This window comes from Eucyclogobius newberryi, unplaced genomic scaffold (genome assembly GCF_026437365.1).
Source record: "Eucyclogobius newberryi isolate DKJ021-1_F unplaced genomic scaffold, fEucNew1.0.hap1 SCAF_1, whole genome shotgun sequence".
Classification (NCBI taxonomy): domain Eukaryota; kingdom Metazoa; phylum Chordata; class Actinopteri; order Gobiiformes; family Gobiidae; genus Eucyclogobius; species Eucyclogobius newberryi.
In genome coordinates, this window is record NW_027315723.1 from 46,294,389 (window position 1) to 46,318,980 (window position 24,592).

General features: G+C 42.2%; 1 protein-coding gene across 1 annotated transcript; it reads left to right on the forward strand.

The window, feature by feature from the left end:
* The first annotated feature begins 1,946 nt into the window (after positions 1 to 1,946).
* ramp1 (receptor activity modifying protein 1) lies at positions 1,947 to 24,063 on the forward strand. The gene is made up of 3 exons (XM_072447172.1): positions 1,947 to 2,019; positions 12,647 to 12,785; positions 23,742 to 24,063. The coding sequence occupies exons 1-3, from the start codon at positions 1,965 to 1,967 to the stop codon at positions 23,995 to 23,997; spliced, it is 450 nt and encodes a 149-aa protein (XP_072303273.1). The 5' UTR covers positions 1,947 to 1,964; the 3' UTR covers positions 23,998 to 24,063.
* The last annotated feature ends 529 nt before the right edge of the window (positions 24,064 to 24,592 follow it).

The window sequence follows — 24,592 nt, forward strand, 5'->3', positions numbered from 1 at the left end:
GCAAAATGTGATTGTTAATTTTTATAACAATATTGTTACATACATAATAATATTAATCACCTGTGGAGGATGAAACATGCGCTGACACACAAGCACACCAGGGGGCAGCACTTTACCACACAACGCTCACGATACCGATGAACCTTGTGTTGGATAATCATAATTTCTAAAAAACAAAACTTTCTTTGAAAATGGGAATTTGCCCAACAAGTAATGTGTAGCCAAGGTACGTATTCCAACAGAAGGATTTGTTGATATCTAATTCTACGTCTGATTTATTCATATTTGAAACCGAAAAAAATAGGTGCATTTCTAAGCCCATATTTTCAGTAAGATCTACTTCATGCAAATACTTAACACCAATAGATCAAAATCACCTCTGTAATTTTTTTTGTAATCGAATGTATGTCCCAAATATAATTTGGACCATTTTTACACATGCCTGATTTGTATATGAAAACAATACATGATTAAACTTCTTAAAAAAAACAACAACAACAACATTTATTTGAGTCAACTACATCATTGTGTAGTTTAAGTTCTGTTTTGTTTACCTCTGTTTACCACCTGCAGAGTCTCGCCTTTGAAATAATGAACATTAGATTTTAGCAGTGCGGCCGATTCACATGTATAATTCTTTTCCTGTTTGACTAACCATAACCATACACAATATTGCAGACGGGATTGGAATCATGTAACACTCATGTATTGTGTTCATATCCTGCCTATAACATTTTGACACTCCCAAGAACCGCTGCGTAAACCCCAAACCCTGACCAAGCTCCGCGCGTAATTGGCCTAATAAATCCACTTCATTCCGTCCCGCGCAGTGGCATTTAAGTCCCCCTCTCCCCTCTCCTCTCCTCTCCCCTCTCCTCTCCCTCTCCCCTCTCCTCTCTCTCCTCTCCTCTCCCCTCTCCTCTCCCCTCTCCCTCTCCACTCTCTCCCCTCTCCTCTCCCCTCTCCCTCTCCCCTCTCCCTCTCCCCTCTCCTCTCTCCTCTCTCCTCTCCCTCTCCCCTCTCCTCTCTCCTCTCCCTCTCCCCTCTCCTCTCTCTCCTCTCTCCTCTCCTCTCTCCTCTCTCCTCTCCTCTCCCCTCTCCTCTCCCCTCTCCCTCTCCACTCTCTCCCCTCTCCTCTCCCCTCTCCCTCTCCCCTCTCCTCTCTCCTCTCCCTCTCCCCTCTCCTCTCTCTCCTCTCTCTCCTCTCTCCTCTCCTCTCCCCTCTCTCCTCTCTCCTCTCCCCTCTCCTCTCCCCTCTCCTCTCCCCTCTTTCCTCTCCTCTCTCCCCTCTCCTCTCTCCCCTCCCCTTTCTCCTCTCCCCTCTCCTCTCCCTCTCCCCTTTCCTCTCTCCTCTCTCCCCTCTCCTCTCCCTCTCCTCTCTCCCTCTCCTCTCTCCTCTCTCCTCTCTCCTCTCTCCTCTCTCCTCTCTCCTCTCCCCTCTCCTCTCCCTCTCCCCTCCCCTCTCTCCCCTCTCCTCTCCTCTCTCCCCTCTCCTCTCCCTCTCCTCTCTCCCTCTCCCTCTCCTCTCTCCTCTCTCCTCTCTCCTCTCTCCTCTCCCCTCTCCTCTCTCCTCTCCCCTCCCCTCTCTCCTCTCCCCTCTCCTCTCCCCTCTCCCCTCTCCTCTCTCCTCTCTCCTCTCCCCTCCCCTCTCTCCTCTCCCCTCTCCCCTCTCCCGTCCGTAACCCCCCAGGGGAAGCAGCTCCTCCTCGGCTCAAATCACTGCTGCTATCAATAGACCGAAACTAGCCTGGAGGAAACAGTCTGTCTGCGCAAAAGACGGAGGCACAGCGACCTTGTATTTTAGTGTTTTTTAGTTTCTGTGTTTTTTTTTCTTCTGTGTGTGTGTTTTTTTCTCAGGCTGTTTATAGGTTTTCCAGATGTCATGTGTGTTTTTTGCGGGGGGAAGATGAGTTGGAGCTCGGAGAGTGACTTGGAGTAACAGTGGTGCGTCCCGCGGAGCCGGAATGGAGCCAAGCCGCGCGTCATGGCTCAAAGCTGGACTTGTGCTGTTCGTAGCAGGTCAGAAGTTTACCATAATATTCAAATAGGTAGACTATAGTGTTTTTCTCAAGTTTATGTACAGGTGTCGTGTCCAAAAGAATGTTAGATGTGTGCAGTAATTGTACGTAATTGATGCGTAAAATAAAGGCAGGAATCAATTCGAAAATTTGTCGTATAGTTTTTTTATTTAGTTTTTATTCACCCTGTGATTTTTTTTTTTTGTTTGAAACTTGTGCATCAGATAAAGCTTTTGTCCGAGTTATTATTATTGCTGTTTTAGTATTACGTCAAAATAAAAATGAATGAATTAAGAAATTAAAACTGAAAAAATGCAACCAAAATATGGTCAAATTTTGCCCCTTATAGTAAAACTGCCAAATAATAACGTGTACTAGTAGTAGTAGTTGTATTAGTACTGTAGTAGAAGTAGTAGTAATACTAGTATTAGTATTAGTAGTAGTAGTAGTAGTAGTAGTAGTAGTAGTAGTAGTAGTAGTAGTAGTAGTAGTAGTAGTAGTAGTAATTCCAAAGTACACTGTAAATTACACTATTGAAATTTGTATTTATAATCATGTGCAATACTGTGACATACTGTAAATAAAAGTAAATAAGAGAGTATAATAATAAGATTCATTTTTATTAAGGGTATAAGAGGGTTGTTTTTTTTTACAAGAGTGTTTTATAAGAGTTTTATAAATTAGGGTTGACCTGTTTTTTTTTTTTAATGATTATTATACTTCTGTGTGTGTGTTGCCACACATTGACATTTCCCCTTTGTGGAACAAATAAAGGTTATCTTATCTGATCTATTATGTATTGGCCGTTTTCTTTGAGGTGGCACAGTGGTGGATGTTTATGTTGAAATTTAGAGACAAAGTTCTGGAACAAATACAAATATACATGCAGAGCTCATCGTGATGGTGGCTGGAATAGATTCATTTCAAACATTTGGATCCAAATTGTCATGTTGAAAACCACTTCTCCAATGGTCTAATCGCACTGTGTTGTGTCTGTGTTAACTGACACCGGCTATGTTCACATGCACACCAAAAATCTGATCATTATCTGATTTCTGGAGTTATCAGATTATTGAAATGTCATAAACTGTTCCATCTGATGTGAGGAATCCGATGCATCTGTGAATGTTTACACCTGCAGGTTCGGTCAAGGAAAATGATGCAAACAAAGATGAGAGAGAAAATGTTGAAGATTATTATTTTAAAGGGGACATTATGAGATTTAGTAACAGTGTTTCTTCATTATTAGTTTAGTCAGAGTTATATTTATAAGAGTCCTGCATGTTTGAGTAATCCTGTATTTATTGTATTGTACCCCCAACCCCGCCCAATCACACAAATAGTTTTATTTTATTTTTTTAAACAAAAAAAAAAACATGTAGGGTTCAAAAATCTCATGCAGCCATTTTCCAACATGAAAAAATTACATCCTGCTGCTTGAATGATACACTTATGTGTCACTGAAGCATTTTCTAAAAGGAACACAATTTACCCATGTCTATTTTAAGCTATTTTAGATCATTATTGCAATTTACAATGAACAAAATATTTATATACATATGTTGTAGTCTCATACTATGTCCCCTTTAAAATGTCCTCTAAATACAACAGTTACTCTGCAAATCCACTGACATGTGTAACAATGTGATTTTGATCAGCTCTCACTTCTGCTGTAAACACACCAAAATACACCAATATTTAATAAATCTAGTTATCTTATTGTTAATGGGCATGTCAGTGTCCAGCTGCTTTACCAAAGTCTTTGTAGTTGAGCAGGTGGAGCAGCAACGTTCAGTATCAGTAACACATGAATGAACTGTACTGGTTTTAAATTTAGTTACACTGAGACTGTTGATTCGAGTCGGTGACCTTGGCAGCAAAACAGCCAAAGATTTCCCAAGAGACTTTGGTTGGGTTGTTTGATAAGATGTAGTGTTGTATTTGTGATTGAATTCCTTACAAGCTGAAACTAAAAGTGGACAATGTAACTTTTCTTGTGCTACTATGCGTGCCAGTGGGGGAAAGTAACACCATAATATGTCTGACAAAATCATTCATGAAGATCAATCCATGTGGCTCCAAAATGTCCAACTTGCTTCCTTTATCTGTATTTTTACTGAAATAACAGAGTACTTCATCCACCACTGTCACCATAATGTTCCACTGTATGGCATGATGCAGATGAGGCGCTTTTAGCAATGAAACTCAATTTGAAAATGTATGTTCCCTCTCTGTGTCATGTTTTTATTGTTCTGTCTATATGTTAAAACTAATAGTAATAAAAATAAAGTGTGAAATATTCCAAAGAAATAACATCAAGTATGTTTTGAACCTTTTCACCAGAAACATTACAGTTCAACTTGAACTTCTCACTAGCTCGATCTGGTTTGCCAGTCCAGTTTACTGTGTGTTACAAGTGTTTGCAGATGGACTCTTCAAAGACTCGATTCTTTTTATTCAGTTTATAGAGGTAAAATATAAACTTAGCCTTATTTGGAGGCATGGGTTTTGTTTGTGATGAATCAGCTTAGATTTAGTGAAGGATTTAAAGAAACAGTTAAGACGCAGATATTTTGTATAAATATTGAATTGCATGACTTAGTTAAACATTTATACAATGTAACTTCACAATAAATCATTGACAATCATTATAGAAATCAGGAGGAAATATCTTTTTTTTTTCAACAAATCTATGAGAAGGTAGCCCCCTATATAAGAGGTGCACTATAGCCTTGTTTCGACTGGTCCTGTTCCCCCAGACTGGTTCACTTTAGAGCACTTTGGAACCTTTCTGTTAATGTTGGCCTGTGTCTCCATGCTCAGTGCCAGCCTCTGGGCCCAGAGGCGTGAAACAAATGTAAGCAACTGACGTCACCAAACGTTAACTATAGAAAATAAAACCTATATCATACAATTCACAAAAATAAGTTTATTGAATCCATGTTTGTGTCGCTGTGAGACGTGGCTTAAGCTAGAGTAAACATGACACTACTTCTAGTGTATCCTCAACCTGTATTTTTTTCACTTCTCTGCTTCTCTATGTGGTTCTCAACCTGAGAGTTGGGACCCCCATGGGGGGTTGCTAAATTATTTCAGGGGGTCTCCAGATGATATGGGGGAAATTTTAATTGTATGCAGTAGTGTTAAACAAAGCTTGACACCCTTCAAATATAATGGTCAATGTAGATTATTATCTGTTGGGCCAAGGCTACTTAAACATTTTACGGTTAGCCTGTTTTGTGTGTTTGGGGGTTGTTAACAAGGGTCTAGTGTTTGTATGTAAATGTAGTGTTTGGTTTGTTCATAATTTAGTTAATCACTTCAGTTTGGTTATTAGTTTATTCTTAGTGCTAGTCTTTATATTTCTATTTACTATTTAGTAACCTGACCTCCAGCGATAGTTCAGCCAATCACGTCTTCTCACTTTCAACCAATCACAGTTTAGGGATTTCTGTGTGTTTTAGCAAAGTTAGTGTTGTTTTCCCTTCGTCTGGCACGGTCGCCTCCCGTCTGCTCCCCGTTCCTCGTGTGCTCTTCTTGTGGGTTTTTGGTCCTTGAGAATAAACCAAAACCATCAACAACAACAACTCCTTTATACACCCACAAGTATTTAATAAAGAGTGAAAAGTAAAGCCGACGTCCTTCTTTGTTCTGGCCGGACAACCTGGGAAGATTAAGGAATATATATTCAGGAATTATACAGTCCTTTCAGAGGTCGCAAGATTGGGTCTCCTTCCCAACGCCTCATTTACAGGGGTTGTGAATGCCAACAATGGTTATTATTGGGGTCACGACTGAAAAAGGTTGAGAACCACTGCTCTACACCACGTTTAACCTCTCTTTACATAAGGCGTTGGAGGTTTGGATGTTAGATGCATTATGCACCAGTAATATCATATTTTGGGTCTTGATACGAGTTTGTGTGTCAATAAACAGGACATTGCTGATGCTAACATACACTAGCTTTGTTTAGCTTAGTCTGTCAACTCAATCAAACCCCAGTCATCAAATATGGCCACTGTGGCGATTCTCATTGGCGCCAATTTAGCCTTTAGAAGCTAGCTACATCCGGTAGTTCTCAGTCCACCAACCATGTACAGTAGTGCCCTCCCACATGAGTGTGTACAAACAGTCTGTGCTCATATACCATGTGACCATTCTGACCAATGAGAGCGAGAGCTGCTAGAGCGGACCACAGCGAGCTGAAGCTAAAAAGCAGTTTTTTAAATATTAAAAAACAGCTTCAAAAGCCGTTTGAAAGCTAAACAAATGATTTTCAACAGAGAAAATACTGTTTGTTTTTACATTGTGTTCTATGAAAAAAATGCTTTCTGGGTTTTTCCACTGCAGTTCCGATGGACTGGCCACTAGTCTAACTCACGACAGGTTTAAGCTAGCAATGCCTTATTCAGATTTTTTTTATGGGAGTGTCTACAGAGCCGCGGCGCGTGGCCGAAACTGCCATGTTATTTTGTGCCGCGGCTCCTGAAACTGCTGCTCTATTTGACCACGCCGTTTTAGACCGCGCCGGGTTAAGGTTAGGGTTAGGGTCAGGGTTAGGATTAGGGTTAGGGTTAAGGTTAGGGTTAGAGTAAGGGTTAGGGTTAGGGTTAAGGTTAAGGTTAGTGTTAGCCATGAGGCTATATGGCACTGCCGCGGCTCCTGAAACTGGTGGGCCATTTGACCCCACCGCGGCTCTGCAACCACGGCCTTTTTTTATAGATCCATGGGCTCAACATATACGTTAGCATCAGTGTAATTACAGCGGTTTGTCACAAGATCAAGTCAGTCTGTGTTTATATCTGCTTTTTGCTCTTATGTGGTGAAAGGCCTGGAGATGTGTAAAAGCTTGCCTCTAAAGTTCCACAGTATGACGTTAAATTGAATTTATTCAATTTCATATTCTTGTTTTTAAAATGTTTGCATACTTACTGTGAGTGTTGACACCTCTCCTTTAACTTGGTCTGGTGATGTCACGCACTTGTCTCCATAGAAATTTAGCATTTAATGTAATACTTCCAGACAAATTCCAGACATAGCAGTAGCAATTTCAAAGAGACAAGCAGATGGAAGATCCTCCAACTGAAAAGTTACATTGTGCACCTTTAGTTTAATTTCAACTTTTAAGGAATATCTAAAATACAAGGATAATGTAAAACCAATCAAATCATCATTTATTTGCACATTCGTGTACCAAAAAACAAGCCAAACATTAAGCAAAAATCATAAAACTATCTTAAAATCCACCAAAAAACACTGTATTACACATTATTAGCCATTAGTACAAACTATCTCAATTAATTACATTCCAGCTTCCAATATGAGCTGTTAGCTTGGCTTCCAGACATGTGAAAATGCATTTTCAGTCAAGCAGAAGAGCAGTTTTCATGGCCTGTTCTCCATTGAAGTGACAAATATTTCCAATAGTTGTGTGTGGAATGTCACGTTATTGTAAACCTTTAGCTTGTTAGCATCAGCACCTTATCTGGTTCATGTTTGCACACTCACAAATGGAGGTTTGTTTCTTCTGACGACAAACTGACGACATGAGTAAACCTTCGAGGGCTTCGTTCAAACAAAGCAGGATAGACATGATAGAAGGTCTTATCTGTCCACTACAGGCCAAGCAGATCATACGCCTGCTTGGGATTTACAGTACATGTACACAACTTGATAAGCTTCTATAAATTTAGTTATTTTAGTTCATCGTTCATCCCAGAAAATAATTATTATTATTTTATTTTCTATGTGTTGATGTTGAATGAGATGTTAGAGCTTGGTGGTGTCCCCCCCATAGACAAGAAGACACAAAATTCTCATTTTCTGCCTTTTGTTCTTACACTCTTACACTTGTACAATGCTTATTAAACTAAAGTGAATAATATGATGGCATGGTAAAGCCAATCCCAACATTAAAGTATATAACATTTATTTCATCCTCACAAATAACATGTGAAAGATGATGTTTGGTGTCTCTAGTTTCTTACCAGACTCACAACATCAGAAGTCTCAGCTTAAACTCAATTAGCCTTTATCTCAGATGCCAGTTTTACATGCTATCCATCCATCCATCTTCTGCCGCTTTATCCGGGTCCGGGTCGCGGGGTCAGCAGTTTGAGCAAGGACTTCCATACTTCCTTCTCCCCAGACACTTCCTCTAACTCCTCCGGGGGGATCCCGAGGCGTTCCCAGGCCAGCCGAGAGACATAGTCTGTCTAGCGTGTCCTGGGTCTTCCCCGGGGCCTCTTCCCGGTGGGACATGCCTGAAACACCTCCCGAGGGAGGCGCCCAGGAGGCATCCGGAACAGATGCCCGAGCCACCTCAGCTGGCTCCTCTTGACGTGGAGGAGCAGTGGCTCTACTCCGAGCTCCCCCCGTGTGACCGAGCTCCTCACCTTATCTCTAAGGGAGCGCCTAGCCACACGGCGGAGGAAACTCATTTTGACCGCTTGTATCCGCGATCTTGTTCTTTCGGTCACTACCCAAAGCTCATGACCATATGTGAGGGTAAGAACGTAGACCGACCGGTAAATAGAGAGATTTGCCTTTCGGCTCAGCTCCCTCTTCACCACAACGGTCCGATGCAGGGACTGCATCACTGCAGCCGCTGCACCGATCCGCCTGTCGATCTCACGCTCCATCCTTCCCTCACTCGTGAACAAGACCCCGAGATACTTGAACTCCTCCACTTGGGGCAAGGACTCCCCACCCACTTGAAGAGGGCAAGCCACCTTTTTCCGGTCGAGAACCATGGCCTCGGATTTGGAGGTGCTGATTCTCATCCCAGCCGCTTCACACTCGGCTGCAAACCGTCCCAGTGCATGTTGCAGGTCCGGGTTTGATGGAGCCATCAGGACAACATCGTCTGCAAACAGCAGAGATGAGATCCTGTGGTCCCCAAACTGGACACCCTCCGACCCCTGACTGCGCCTTGAAATTCTGTCCATAAAAATTATGAACAGAACCGGTGACAAAGGGCAGCCCTGGCAGAGTCCAACATGCACTGGGAACAGGTCTGACTTACTGCCGGCAATGCGAACACCGGACAGCCCTGAGCAAAGGGCCCCGGACCCCGTACTCCCGGAGCACCCCCCAAAGGACCCCCCAGTGACACGGTCGAAAGCCTTCTCCAGATCCACAAAGCACATGTGGACTGGTTGGGCAAACTCCCATGAGCCCTCGAGCACCCGATGGAGGGTATAGAGCTGGTCCAGTGTTCCACGACCGGGACCAAAACCACTCTGCTCCTCCTGAATCCCAGGTTCGACTATCGGTCGGATTCTCCTCTCCAGTACCTTGGAATAGACCTTACCCGGGAGGCTGAGGAGTGTGATCCCTCTGTAGTTGGAACACACCCTCCGGTCCTTCTTCTTGAACAGAGGGACCACCACCCCGGTCTGCCAGTCCAGAGGCACGGTCCCCGAACGCCACGCGATGTTCTAGAGACGTGTCAACCAAGACAGTCCTACAACATCCAGATACTTTAGGTACTCAGAGCGGATCTCTCCCTGGAGCCCTGCCACCGAGGAGTTTGCGACAGTGACTTCAGCTTGGGTGATGGAAGAGCCAGCCTCCGAGTCCCCGGACTCTACTTCCTCTTCGGAAGACGTGACTGAGGGATTAAGGAGATCCTCAAAGTATTCCTTCCACCGTTCGACGACATCCCCAGTCGAGGTCCGCAGGCCTCCACCCGCACCGTAAACGGTATTGGTGAGACACTGCTTCCCCCTCCTGAGGCGCTGGACGGTTTGCCAGAATTTCTTTGGTGCCAACCGATAGTCCTCCTCCATGGCCTCCCCGAACTCCTCCCAGGCCCGGGTTTTTGCCTCTGCGACAGCACGAGCCGCGGCTCGCTTGGCCTGCCGATACCCGTCGATGACCTCCGGAGACCTACAAAGCCAGAATGGCCTGATAGGCCTCCTTCTTCAGTCTGACGGCATCCCTTACTTCCGGTGTCCACCACCGGGTTCGGAGGTTGCCGCCACGACAGGCACCGGAGACCTTGCGACCACAGCTCCGAGCAGCCGCATCAACAATGGAGGCGGAGAACATGGTCCACTCGGACTCAATGTCCCCAACCTCCCCCGGGACATGGGAGAAGCTCTCCCGGAGGTGCGAGTTGAATAACCTACTGACAGAGGGCTCCACTAGACGTTCCCAACAGACCCTCACAATGCGCTTGGGTCTGTCAAGTCTGTCCGGCTTCCTCCTCCGCCAGCGGATCCAACTCACCACCAGGTGGTGATCGGTTGACAACTCTGCCCCTCTCTTCACCCGAGTGTCCAAGACACGCGGCCGGAGGTCAGATGACACGACAACAAAGTCGATCATTGACCTCCGGCCTAGGGTGTCCTGGTGCCACGTGCACTGATGGACACCCTTGTGCTTGAACATGGTGTTCGTTATGGACAATCCGTGGCTAGCACAGAAATCCAATAACTGAACACCGCTCGGGTTCAGATGGGGGAAGCCGCTCTTCCCGATCACCCCTCTCCAGGTGTCACTGTCATTGCCCACGTGGGCGTTGAAGTCCCCCAGTAGAACAACGGAGTCCCCGGTCGGTGCACTGTCCAGTACCCCTCCCAAGGACTCCAAGAAGGCCGGGTACTCTGCACTGCTGTTCGGCCCGTAGGCTGCCACAACAGTGAGAGACCTGTCCCCCACCCGAAGGCGGAGGGACGCGACCCTCTCGTTCATTGGGGTAAACTCCAACACGTGGCGGCTGAGCTGAGGGGCTATAAGCAAGCCCACACCAGCCCGCCGCCTCTCCCTGCGGGCAACACCAGAGAAGTGGAGCGTCCAGCCCCTCTCGAGGATATGGGTTCCAGAGCCCAAACTGTGCCGTGGAGGTGAGGCCGACTATATCTAGTCGGTATCGCTCAACCTCCCGCACAAGCTCAGGCTCTTTCCCCCCCAGCGAGGTGACGTTCCATGTCCCAGTGTTAGTCTCTGTGTCTGAAGATCTGGTCGCCGAGGCCCTTGCCGTCGACTGCCGTCCAGATCTCCCTGCACCGGCCCCTTATGGATCCTCCTGCGGGTGGTGGGCCCACGGGAGGGCGACCCCACATCGCTCTTTCGGGCTGTGCCCGGCCGGGCCCCGTGGGGTAAGACCCGGCCACCAGGCGCTCGCCATGGAGCACCCATCCCAGGCCTGGCTCCAGGATGGGGCCCCGGTGACGCCGATCCGGGCGACGTAAACGGCCTTGTTCTTGAACTCATCATAGGGGGCTTCTGAACCGATCTTTGTCCAACCCGTCATCTAGGACCTGTTTGCCTTGGGAGACCCTACCAGGGGCTTGAAGCCCCCGACAACATAGCTCCCGGGATCATTCGGGCGCTCAAACCCCTCCACCACGTTAAGGTGTCGGTTCAAGGAGAGAGTTTTACATGCTAATTAAATAAAAAAGGTTTAAAAATTAGGCTTTGCCCTAAATGTGGTCGATGGGTTTATATCAACCCAAACCCTCTTTATCATTCATTTCAACCAAAAGAGAGTCAAAGGAACAAAGGAAGATGATATGCATTGGAAGATAATTAATAAAATAATTCTAAGAATGGTATGATAAAGTATATATTATAAAATTATGATAGGTTTGGTGCTTAGACCCGGCAGGGAATGATGACAGATGCGCAGGAGGTGCAGAGCAGGATATGAGAGGAATCTTTCCCCCGGAGCCTCGACACTTGTGCTGGTGAAAATAAAAGCCTGAAAGAAAATTTGACTGTAAATGTGGTGCTGAGGTGCAAAGGTGGTGCTGGGGTGGAGCAGGGCTGCATGAGCTGAACTGCTGAATGGAGTGGAGAACAAGCATCCATCCATTTTCTACCGCTTGTTCCCTTTCGGGGTCGCGGGGGACTGGAGCCTATCCCAGTGACTTCGGGCCTTAGGCGGGGTACACCCTGGACAGTGGCCAACTTGTCGCAGGGCCAACACAGAGACATAGACATGACAGACAGACAGTTCACGCTCACATTCACAATTTAGAGTTACCAATCTTTACCTAACACATGCATGTCTTTGGACGGTGGGAGGAAGCCGGAGAACCCGGAGAGAACCCACGGTAACACGGGGAGAACATGCAGACTCCACCCAGAGAGATCATGTGATGTTGGTCTGGTCCGGGAATCGAACCCATGATCTCCTTCCTTCATAACCGCCTTTGCCACCGTGCACCCCTGGAGAACAAGCAGGCTGAGCTAATAGGCTCCGTTCGGCCAATTAGAGCAGAAGGTGCAGACGCAGGTGAAGTCTTCTAGGCTGAAACTTCACTATGGCTTCACTACTTGCTATTTTTGAGGGCTAATGCTAACAGCTATAGGAGAAAATACAGGGAATTGGCTCCAGAGTACTACATATGTTAGTTTGAGTAATCAAAAATGTGAACATACAATGTCACTTCTGATGACTGAAAATCAGCAAAATTCCTTATCAATATACATTTGACTCTTTCATAGTTCCCAAAAAATGTTTTAATGTTTATTTTTTTAATCCATACAAGTGCTTCCTTCCTTTTACTTAGTAAGATTTTGTTTTAATGTGATACCTTTACTTTTCTGCCTCCTGTATATGTACTTATACTTATAGTAACAAAAATGAGTGTTTGTTTGTTTGTTTGTTTGTTTTTCAGCCCAAATCTTGCCGACCATCTCCGCTTGCGAGCGTGGCTACTATAGGGAGATGATTGACGATTTCTGCCTCACCAAATTCCGCCTGGACATGGCTGCTCTGGACCGCCGGCTCTGGTGCAGCTGGCCCCAAACAATGGAGTGAGTTCATGCATGAAATACAATATTTACTTCATGGAACAGTGTTGCCCCCCTCCCTTGTCTGATTTAAGGCGCCAGACAAGGGTCATACATTTACACAGCAGACGAGCCAATGGAGCTAGTGCCAATTAGTGTAGCATAGTTTCTTGTAATGAATTAGTGGAATCTAGTGCTTTGTGTGCTAGGATTTGTACACAATATGTTCATTTGGATTGGAATCTCACACCTCGGGATTGTTTGTTTTATTATTTATTTTGTAATTAACTGCAAAAAGAAAACTGAGGCTGGATTATTGCATAGTTTTGTACAAATACTACTAATATTGCTACAATTACTACACTGTTACTACTGTATTATTGCATTTTTTTATGTATTGAAATTTAGAGTGGACAAACCTCTAGACAGATTGTGATTAGTTTAGTCAGTCCGTCCGTCCGTCCGCTTGTTCCCTTTCGGGGTCGCGGGTGACTGGAGCCTATCCCAGTGACTTAGGGCCTTAGGCGGGGTACATCCTGGACAGTGGCCAACTTGTCGCAGGGCTGACACAGAGACATAACAAACAGTTCACGCTCACATTCATTCACTAGGGCCAATTTAGAGTCTTTGGACGGCGGGAGGAGCCGGAGAACCCGGAGAGAACCCACGGTAACACGGGGAGGACATGCTCAGATTCCACCCAGAGAGATCATGTGATGTTGGTCTGGGAATCGAACCCATGATCTCCTTCTTGGGAGGCAAGAGCACTTTGCCACCGTGCACCCCAAAATGGGAAAAAGCTGCTACACTAATGACATTTAAAAGTCTACAGCTAAATAATAGAAGACTGCAGCTACACTCTGATATAGATTTAGGGATCACACACACTTAAATGCACTCAAATCACAGCCATTACCAATTTAAAACTAAACATACCTGTAGATGGGAAAAATTCTCCAAATGTTGCATATACCAGGAAGCTGAAACCCCTGATTAGTCATACAACTTGCTCTTACCCAGAATCTTTTGAATCATATTAATTGCCAATTGTAGGATCAATCAATCAAAATGTATTTGTGAGTACAGTTCATACAAAAGTAACTCAAAGTACTTTACAATAATAAAAGCACATTAAAATAACAATACAATATAAATCACAAGACCAAAAAAGCATTAATAATGACAGCACCGGTAAATGTTTCAAAAATAGTAAAATGCTAAAAATTCCGTCAGTCATGTGCAGAGCGGAACAGAACCGTTTTTAGCCTAGATTTAAAAACTGCCAGCCTTGGGCCTGTCTCACGACCTCAGGGAGATTTTAATCCATAAAACTGGAATGTTGATTCCCCATGTTTGGTCGTGACTCTGGGCACCAGCAGGAGACCGGTCCCTGAGCCCAAGGTGGTTTATTCATGTGGCACTAACATATTGGACATAGACTTGTACACAAGCAGAGCCTCTTTATAGTCTTTTCTCTAAGTAATAAAAGTGACAGAACTGAAACACAAACATCACATTAAATATCACTCTATACTTATTTATTCAATGATGTATGTTTCTAAAAGGCTTTTGACAGTGTACTGAAAACTGTAGTCAGTGTTCCTTCACTCCACAATAACATTTGTGAGCTGCTTCTGCTGGACCACAGGCATACACTGGGCAAGGGGCATTGATCCAAACTGGGATGGAATCATGGAATATCCCATGAAGACTTGGGGCTGTTTGCATGTTCAGAGATTCTATCCAAAAATCAAAGGACTTATGGCTGATTTATGTTTCAGTTTGACTTGTTAGTCCTTTCTGTCACTGTGTAATGCATCGAGGCACGGAAACAACTCTTTAGAATAGTCGTATGCAGTTGCTTCCACGTGGTTTCTAAACCCACTTTGTGCTTTTTCACACTCTTGTCAAAGAACCATGAGAAAGAATCAACTATCTGGGTAGTGTCAGCCTGGCGTTTTCCCATGATTCTTTGTGATGTAGCTTACCTGATTGGTTGAAAACTGGTGTCCCTGTCAAAAGCTTCTCTATTCATTATTACCCTACAAAATGCTTTAAATGCAGGGCAAGTGCCTTTATCTTAACCAGATTAAATTAAATCAAGTACAGGCTCTTTGAAGGCAGCGTTTGTAATTTTGAAAATGTGTGTCTTTAAATTCTAATCTTGATTGGATTATGATTGATCTTGCTGCCCTTGTTTGCATTACAAACACAAGCTTTCTTGGACATTGAGATGCATTGATCCAGGCTTTTCAGTTCAGTTCATGCACTTTGGCTTAAAGGAACTGCCGATCCCCAATATCAACCGATTCTAGACAAAATATAATTTATTTAATAATAAAATGTATCCAATGGTGTGACTGTTATTCATCCCTCAAGCGCAGACCAGCTTTGCACAATAAACAGTGTAAATAGGCATGGGACATGAAATTGGCGCTTATGTAGAACAATCCGGCAATGTTTATTTCCCCTTGTTTACATTTGGCACAGGCGTGAAAGGGGAGCAGCTCAGTTTTAGTCAAATGTAACTTTAAATGGATTGTGTTCTGTTCTACAATGTGATGATGTCATAATCTCAGATGGTGGGCAGAAACCTGCAATATTAATCTAATGGTTTAATTATTTTTCAACTAATAACAATTGTATTTTTGGAGTTGAATAATGGCACCCTTGCTTTGAGGCTATTTTTTTTAAATGTGCCGACAAAGAAGACGAACGTTGCTTGTTTTTGTTTCATGTGCAAATCTGAATTCTGGCAGTTAAACAATGAATTCTACCTGAGAATTCTGACCAGCTCAGTTTTAAACTATAGGTTGATTTTATATTCAAGCATGTGATGATTTAAATTCTGATGATTTCAAATTGTGATTAGACTTACTAACTTCTCGTATGATACCAAAACACAGCATAGTAGACAGCCCCATTGTAGACAGCCCCATCTGTATTAAATATTATTGGCCTATTTCTGGGTTTCAAAGGACATCACAACATTAATAGGTCTATAATATCTAATACAGTTGGGGGGCAGCTAAAAATGAATGTTTTTGTTGTTTTTGTTGAAATATAGTGAGTTCTTAGTTCTAGTCACTGTGAATTTTCTATTCAGATATTTCATGGCAAAGTACAATTGGAAGATCTGTCTTTCTAGAATGGTGTGACGTCGCGTGAACTGAACCAATGGGATTATTAAGTGTGACATCACCAGATATTCCTCACTTCTGGGTGTTTTGTTTTTGCCAGTATGCCACAGTCATGCGCTCCGGTTTGTTCAAATACATCAGCGGTCAATATGAACAAGACAGAGAAGCCTTTTATTGATTTCTGTTGAATAACAATAAAGAAAGAAGTGCTTTGAGATGATAGGTGTGGTATTTATAGGTTAGCTGTTTTGGCTATTGGAATGTAACAAGAACATATTTCACTAAAGTCCTGGATACGGAAGTGTTGTATAAATGATACTGTTATATGAAAGAAAGAATTAGGCAGATGAGCTGTCCTTAAATGAACAGTACCTGATGTTTACTGGATTAAAACATGGAAAACAGAGCTGCTTCTTTATAAACAGTTTGCAGCAGGTCAACGTTATTGCTCACTTATCTACTTTATTAACATCCTAATTATTCACTGTAATGACGCATTTAAGCGCTTTTCACAACTTTCAGAGCACAATTTACCATGATAGTAAAGCTAACAACAACTAGCATGCTAACAGCGCACCTCCAGTTTCGCGGAGTATAACACCCTCTTTAATTAGACACTGACAGATTCGCCTTAGATTTGGAAGCGAAAAATATGCAATCCCATAATCTGTATTGACTCAAATCAGGCAATTCAATGCATTAAGGCTTATTTATTTTTGCCATTTCTATCCTTTTATATCAACAATACAAATTAAACAAATCAAAATGAGCATATTGAGAATTGTGAATTGAACCAATTACAGTAAACAATTTCAAGTTCTTTGGTGGACTGGACTCTATCTCGTGTCTTGTCTCGTGAGAATTGTGTCTCTTCCCAAAATGCTAAATATTCTTATTGCACAAACAGGATCATCAGCTTAACCAATACCTGATACGGATCCAGGATTTTTGGTGGAATTGGAGCCGATTTCCTTTTCCAGTATCGGGATCGTTGCATGTCTACTCGCAAATGAATGGTGTCTAATCCAAGTACTTTTTATTAACACTTTAGGACAAAAGAAACAAGACTGGTTGTCTTTGCAGAGTTAATGTTGGTCTGCGTTCCCATGCTCAGGTCCAGAGGCAGAGCTCTACAACTGATGTCACCGAAGCATAACTTGAGTTTTTTAATAGATCAAATATAAATTGTACCTACATTATATTTTATAACCACGAAGCCGATCTCAGCAATCTTCCAAATTTAAGGCTAGAGTTCCAGTTTTTCCCATCTCTTTATGTAATGCATAAAGAGATGGGTTTGGATCATGCTGGATGCAATATGCATTTAGGCTCATGACTTGAGTCAATAAGCAGGAAACAGTTGATAACAACATGTGCTAGCTTTTTTTGCTAAGTTTAGATAAAGTTATCATCGGTGGTTTATTACAAGCTCAAGTCAGCTAGTGTTCCCGGGAGCATTTAATGAGGTGGACCGCTTTGGTGGCTAGACCTCTCACAGCCTCTGTGGGACCCCTTAAACAGACCAGTACAGTTCACTTAAGCCAGTGGAGACACTTTTGGACCATCAGCCAGCGCACTGCAGCCGACGCACGCAACTCATTCTTACAATAGACAAATGTATTCAAATGACGCAACCTACAATATGCAACATAAGTTTAGCACCAAAATGCCTTCACAGTGACGGCAGACTTTTTGCTTGTTGAGTGTGAGGAGCTTATGCCATTGTTTCGCACTTTGGTATGAGAAGGCAGATTGGGCAGGGTTTGTTTAACACTGAGGAACAGGCCTTGACTGGCCCTTGGGAGCACCGGGAGTTTTCCCGGCTGTCAGAGACATTCATTTTCGTACAAAGCAATCAAAGTGATTATCATAGCTGCGCACATTATGCTGACATGATCTCAGCTAAGGAGCAAAAACCTGTCCTCAAAAGTTACACAAAACATGAATTCAGGCACAAGTCTGTGAAGCCTGGAGTGTTTAGGGGGAACTTCAGACCACTGCTGTTCACTGCTGCATACTAGTCCTGCCATTTTAGGGTTCTCTGACCCGCCCCAGCCCGCCTATTAAAAAGGTTGCGTATGTTGAAGTGCAATGTAGCTTAATTTTGGATATGATTTTGAGTCAGTCTGAAGAAGCACTTGAAAGCTCTTAACTGGTTACAACATGAAGAATTTGCATCTAGGGATTGAGAAATAAGAAAAAAAATGAATCAATCTAATGCAACTAATAACCATTTAAAATTAACTGGGAGTTTGCGTCTTTCCTTCACTTCCTCTCGCTCTCTCTCTCCCACACGCTTGAGGTCAATAAGCTCACACAGAGAGGTCATGGACAGTGGGGACAGTGATGAATGCACATTTAAAGCGAGATGGTGTCTACTGCTCAATTTTGGCCGTCTGCAAAGAAAATCTTTTGATCGTCTGGAAAATATTGACTCATAGTAATGGAACCATCATAAAAGCTGGTATTTGCATCAAGCTTTTCTGATATGTCACCATCTTGAGTGAGCCCAGGGGGGTCAAATTAATTGGTCACATATGTGTCCAGCAGCTCACAGAGGAATGGCTCATCTGAACACGACCCTTTCCCCATTTCCCATGTAGTGATCTGGTGACTTAGCCTTTAGCCTGACATTCACTCAGACACAAAGTGACTGTGTGCTGTCTTACCACTATAAAGAGGCTGTATGTGGCTCTACAAAATATAATTATTCAGTCAGAAATAATCAAAATGTGTAATAAATGTATTTTAACCAGTAAAACCAGTACTGGAAAAAGCAATTTTACTATGTCGTAATTTAAATTGTTAATACTTTTGCTATCATTTTACTCAAGTACAAAAAGGAAAAAAAAAGAAGATATACATATTTCTTTTCTTTCAAGAGTCAATAGAAATAAAAACATTGTTGTGTATATTGTATAAAAACATGCATTTATTTTACAAACCTGAATGTCCCTCGCTCCGAGTATGGTGTATTGTTACATGAGAGTGCTTTGCATTTACATGTGGCTGGTATATTTAGCAGCGTTAAGCTCGTGGTAATTCTAGACGCTGCTTTGACTATTTTCCGAGTGGCAAGAATTTTCAGTGTGCGAGGACATTTCAAAGACAAACAGGTCTCAAGTTCAGACGGGGATTATTAGCTTGGCAGACCGAAAGCTTGTGGAGACACATAGTATCAATGCTGTTATTTCTAGTGGAACCAAACTCTAAACGTTGCTTCTAAAATGTGTCATGTGTAAATGTTGTTTTATTAGTACTGTCTGAGTGTATGCTGCTTCAAGTGGCAATTGAAATTTTAAGTTTTCTGTGACATTACACTGTACTGCCCTGATTAAAGTGAGATGTTTCTGATCACAACCTGAGTTCAGAGTTTGGAGTGTGCATACCTGTTAAGCCTGGTGTCTATTGCTCAATGTTGGCCGTCTGCAAAGAAAGATTTTTGATCGTCTGGAAAATATTGACTCGTGGAACTACCATAAACCAAAAGACAAGCTGGTATTTGTATCAAGCGTTTCTGATATTTCACCATCTTGGGCCCAGAGTGAGCCCATCTCTATTGATTAATCGGTCACATATGTGGCCAGCAGCTCACATAAGAACAGCTCATCTGAACAGGAAACTTTCCCAATTTCCCTTTCATTTACCAACTTTCACAAATGCAAAATCACTGCTAACATGTAGTGATCTGGTGGCTTCAGCCCACGGAAAATCTGTATCTGTATCTAATTTTGACTGAAAAACAGATCAAGCTCATTTTAAACTCTTTTCAGCTGTCCACGTGTATTGCTCACTCACTGTACCTAATGCATTCCCTGCATCTGAAATATTCACCACAATGAGTTTATAAGCACTTTTCATGAGTTTCTGAGCCCAGAGCACGTTTTGCCATCCCCTGTAAAGCTAACACGGGTCAGCTATATATTCCCCAGTTCCTACATTCCCCAGTTCCTTTATTCCCCAGTTCCTTTATTTTCCAGTTCCTATATTCCCCAGATACTATATTCCCCAGTCCCTTTATTCCCCAGTTCCTATATTCCCCAGTTTGTATATTCCCCAGTCCCTATATTCCCCACTTCCTTTATTCCCAAGTTCCTATATTCCCCAGTTTATCATATTTCCCAATCCCTATATTCCCCAGTCCATTTATTCCCCAGATCCTATATTCCCCACTTCCTTTATTCCCCAGTTCCTATATTCCCCAGTTTATTATATTCCCCAGTTCCTATATTCCCCAGTTTTTATATTCCCCAGTCCCTTTATTCCCCAGTTCCTATATTCCCCAGTCCCTATATTCCCCACTTCCTTTATTCCCAAGTTCCTATATTCCCCAGTTTATCATATTTCCCAATCCCTATATTCCCCAGTCCATTTATTCCCCAGATCCTATATTCCCCACTTCCTTTATTCCCCAGTTCCTATATTCCCCAGTTTATTATATTCCCCAGTTCCTATATTCCCCAGTTTTTATATTCCCCAGTCCCTTTATTCCCCAGTTCCTATATTCCCAGTCCCTATATTCCCCAGTTACTTTATTCCCCAGTTCCTATATATTCCCCAGTTCCTATAACCCCCTGTTCCTTTATTCCCAGTTCCTATATTTCCCAGTTCCTTTATTCCCCAGTTCCTATATTACCCAGTTCCTTCATTCCCAAGTTCCTATAACCCACAGTTCCTTTATTCCCCAGTTCATTTGTTCCCCAGTTCCTTTATTCCCCAGTTCCTATATTCCTCAGTTACTTTATTTCCCAGTTCCTATATTCACCAGTTCCTTTTTTCCCCAGTTCCTATAACCCCCAGTTCCTTTATTCCCCAGTTTTGTTTTATTCCTCAGTCCCTTTATTCCACAGTTCCTATATTCCCAGTCCCTATATTTCCCAGTTCCTATATTCCCCAGTTCCTATATTTCCCAGTTCCTTTGTTCCCCAGTTCCTTTATTCCCCAGTTCCTATATCCCTCTTACTTTATTTCCCAGTTCCTATATTCCCCAGTTCCTATATCCCCCAGTTCATATATTCCCCAGTTCCTTTATTCCCCAATTCCTATAACCCCCAGTTCTTTTATTCCTCAGTTTTGTTTTATTCCTCAGTCCCTTTATTCCCCAGTTCCTATATCCCCCAGTCCCTATATTCCCCAGTTACTTTATTCCCCAGTTCCTATAACTCCCAACTCCTATGTTCCCCAGTTCCTATATCCCCCAGTTATTTTATTCCTAAGTTCCTATAACCCCCAGTTATTTTATTCCTAAGTTCCTATAACCCCCAGTTCCTTTATTCCCATTTCCTTTATTCCCCAGTTTTTTTTTAATTCCCCAGTTCCTATATCCCCCAGTTCCTTTATTCCCAAGTTCCTATAACCCCCAGTTCCTTTATTCCCCATTTCCTTTATTCCCCAGTTTTTTTTAATTCCCCAGTTCCTATCAGTTCCTATCTCCCCCAGTTCCGCTAAAACCCGCTCACCGTTGCAGGTCAGGTGCGATCTGCCGTCCCCCTGAGCTCCGCCTCTGACTGCTCGGCCCTCAGTGTTGAATTGGCTGCTAGAGATGAGACTTGGCTAATAATAACATTGATATAACTGTGAACATATTGTTTAGGCTTATAGCACTTCTAACATTGGACGAGATAAAGTCAGTCTTTTGTACCTATTGGACATAAAGCAATATAAATAGGTAAACTAATAGGCCTGGTTGTAATATTTCATTGGCTTATTTGTAGACATAAATCATCAGCACATACGCAGTCTTCGGGTTAACACGGACCTAATTCTGACGGCATGTGGGCCAAAGGGTGACGACTCTCACCTGTCTCCTTTTGTCCTCTGTCCACTCTCACGCAGCCAAGACGAGCGCATGGAATTATTTATGCAACGCGCTGGACATGTCACATCTCAGAAACGTAGTGACCTTATTCCACGCAGCCTAGTTTTGTTTTGTTTGTTTTGCCACGGACCAGCACTTCCGTTGTGATGTGTCGAATCACCAAAGGGACGTGGACATGCAGCTGTTCACTGGACTGGAATAAAATGATCCATAAATGGATACAGAGAAAATACTGTGCAATTGTTTCTATATATATCTATAGTGGGGATAATCAGATTTAATTCAGTTTTTGTATTACATGTGTTTATCATCAAAATCAAGTAGAAATTAAATTAAATGCCTTTTGTTTTGTTGTGTGACGTTGATCAATCTTACAAAACTTAAAGATAAAGTGCAGTGGACACCATACTTTTGACCAATCACACTGTTCTTCACACAGACTCCGCCCCTTACTCTTCCCATTAACCCCTCAAGCACTGCACTTACTCTATTTCAGGGCTATTCATTTGGCGGCCGCCGTTGCAATGAAGCCTGGCAAATGCGTCATCTCTGGCCTACAGTGAACAGCAGAAGAGATGCCATAATTAGCACCAAGCAAAATGCTCCGGCTCCTCATTGTAAATCGGGCCATGGGGCGGATTGCTTGGTTAGCTGCATTTGTTCATATTGGAGTATATTAGTGCTTTAAACATCAATTGAATCAGATATGTAATGCCATTTATATTCAAGACCTTCTAGTCCCGGTTCAGATTCTGTGTTCTCGTCCTGTTCAAGATGTTGTTTAAGCTTGATGTGACCTACAGTATGTGTACAGTATGTTTAGTCTTAGGCTCTAGTTCAAGTCTGTTTTTTGAATATCACTGGTTTTTGCTTAGTTCTGCTCTTTTCCTGTTTTTATGCGACAGAGCAATATTGTTTTATTTATCATTAACTTTGGTGAATCAGGCTTATTATGTTGAATAGCACCATTGCAAGTTGTTTGTGGATTTTGGATATAGATAATGGCGCTGAATAGCCCTGCTCTATTTAAAATGTGGCTGTGGCCAGAGCTTAGAAGCTTAAATGAATGGGAACATCATTTACTGTTAATAAGATCAAGATTGGTTGCAAAATTGATCTATGGCCTTCTAGTACATTAACATTAGAAAATGTATGTTGTTTGCTTTGAAATCGCAAATTTGAGTTACATATGTTTGTCCTATATCTGAATTGTCAATAAATTGAAACCTAAAACATATATATATATATATATATATATATATATATATATATATATATATATATATATATATATATATATATAAATATATAAAAAAAATATATATATATATATAAACTTAATACTAAAACAGACAATATGTTGTATGTACATAAGTATGTACATAGTATGCATAAGATACTGTTTTATGACAAGAAAATTAAAATGAATAAAATAGAAAAATAAATAAGAGCACAGAAGAATAAACTAAAAATGGCCAGCTGCTAATTGATGAACTAATTAATGTGTATAACTTTTTAAGATGTATTTATATATTACATCATCACATTATCATCTATTGCTACATGGAACGTTGTTCTTATAAGACACGCCATTTTCAGCTTTCATGTTATATTATGTTCAATACAAGGTCATTTCTAACTGCTTCATCTTCAGTGCATTGTCCACAAACAACAGAACTGTTTTTAGCCTGGATTGGTCCTGACTCTGCCCCTGAGATCTGGACAACTATTATTTTTGTATTTATTTTTTTTAGCAATAAATACATATGTAAATGAAAGATAGATATGCATAATGTCATACTAGTCAGTGTAATCCCTCATTTGTCCAGGAGTGATCCATTGTAGAAAAAGATGGAGTCATCGGGACACAGTTTTTAGAAAAACAAGATGTTTTGACTCTCTTCCAAGAGTCATTCTCAAACTGTGATACTAGTCTGAAAACTCTGGGCTATGTAAGCCTTGCCCACTGGGCGGAGCCTCTTGATGATAGTCCTTTCATCCATTTTTTTTCTCCCGTCGCAGGATTTACGAAGACGTCACAAACTGCACCTTCCAGATCGCCATCCGTATGGATTGCTTTTGGCCCAATCAGGTTGTGGACAGCTTTTTCACAGATATTCACCGCATTTACTTCCACGATTGTGCGCCAACGGGACGGCTGCTGCACGATCCGCCTGTTAGCATACTCGCCCCCTTTATCGGCGGGCCTGTCCTGGTCACCCTGCTCATGACTGCATTGGTGGTGTGGAGGAGTAAGCGCACAGAAGGAGTGCTGTAAACTCTAAAGGACTTGTCTGTTTTAGTATTGCGTTTATACTATGGTGCATGTCAGAATTAATGAATAATAATGCATAATTTGAAGAAATGAAATGTTACATTTTATACTAATATACTACATTTAACCCCCATTCATTGTTAATGAAAATATGTATCAAATAAATATATTTATGTGATATATATGTAAATTGATGTTGGTGTAGTTCTTCAGTCGACCAGGTATCCCTTTTCTTTTGCTATACATACTGATAATTATCATATTTTCTTCTTCTCAAATATTTTTTCTGGGGGATGAGAGAGAAGTGAGGACATGCAGTACATTGTCGGGATTCAAACCTACGACACTGCGGCCGGCTGTACTTACGTACATACGTGTGCTGATACCTTAACCACTTGACCACTGGGCAGCACTGTCCTATATATATATATATATTTTTTTTTCAAATATTAATATTTAAATATTTTAAATATTAATATTTAAATATTTTCTTAATATACTACAATGCAAAATGTTACTGCTTATAATCTTTCCTACGGTATATTATACAAATTAAAAATAAGTATTCCTTTCCTATCAGAGAGAAATGATTTGATCT

Bases quoted from the DNA above. Each gene is read 5' to 3' on its own strand.
- ramp1 (XM_072447172.1), top strand. From the start codon at position 1,965: ATGGAGCCAAGCCGCGCGTCATGGCTCAAAGCTGGACTTGTGCTGTTC. The intron at 2,020-12,646 runs GTCAGAAGTTTA...TTTGTTTTTCAG, and splicing joins ACTTGTGCTGTTCGTAGCAG to CCCAAATCTTGCCGACCATC. The intron at 12,786-23,741 runs GTGAGTTCATGC...CTCCCGTCGCAG, and splicing joins AGCTGGCCCCAAACAATGGA to GATTTACGAAGACGTCACAA.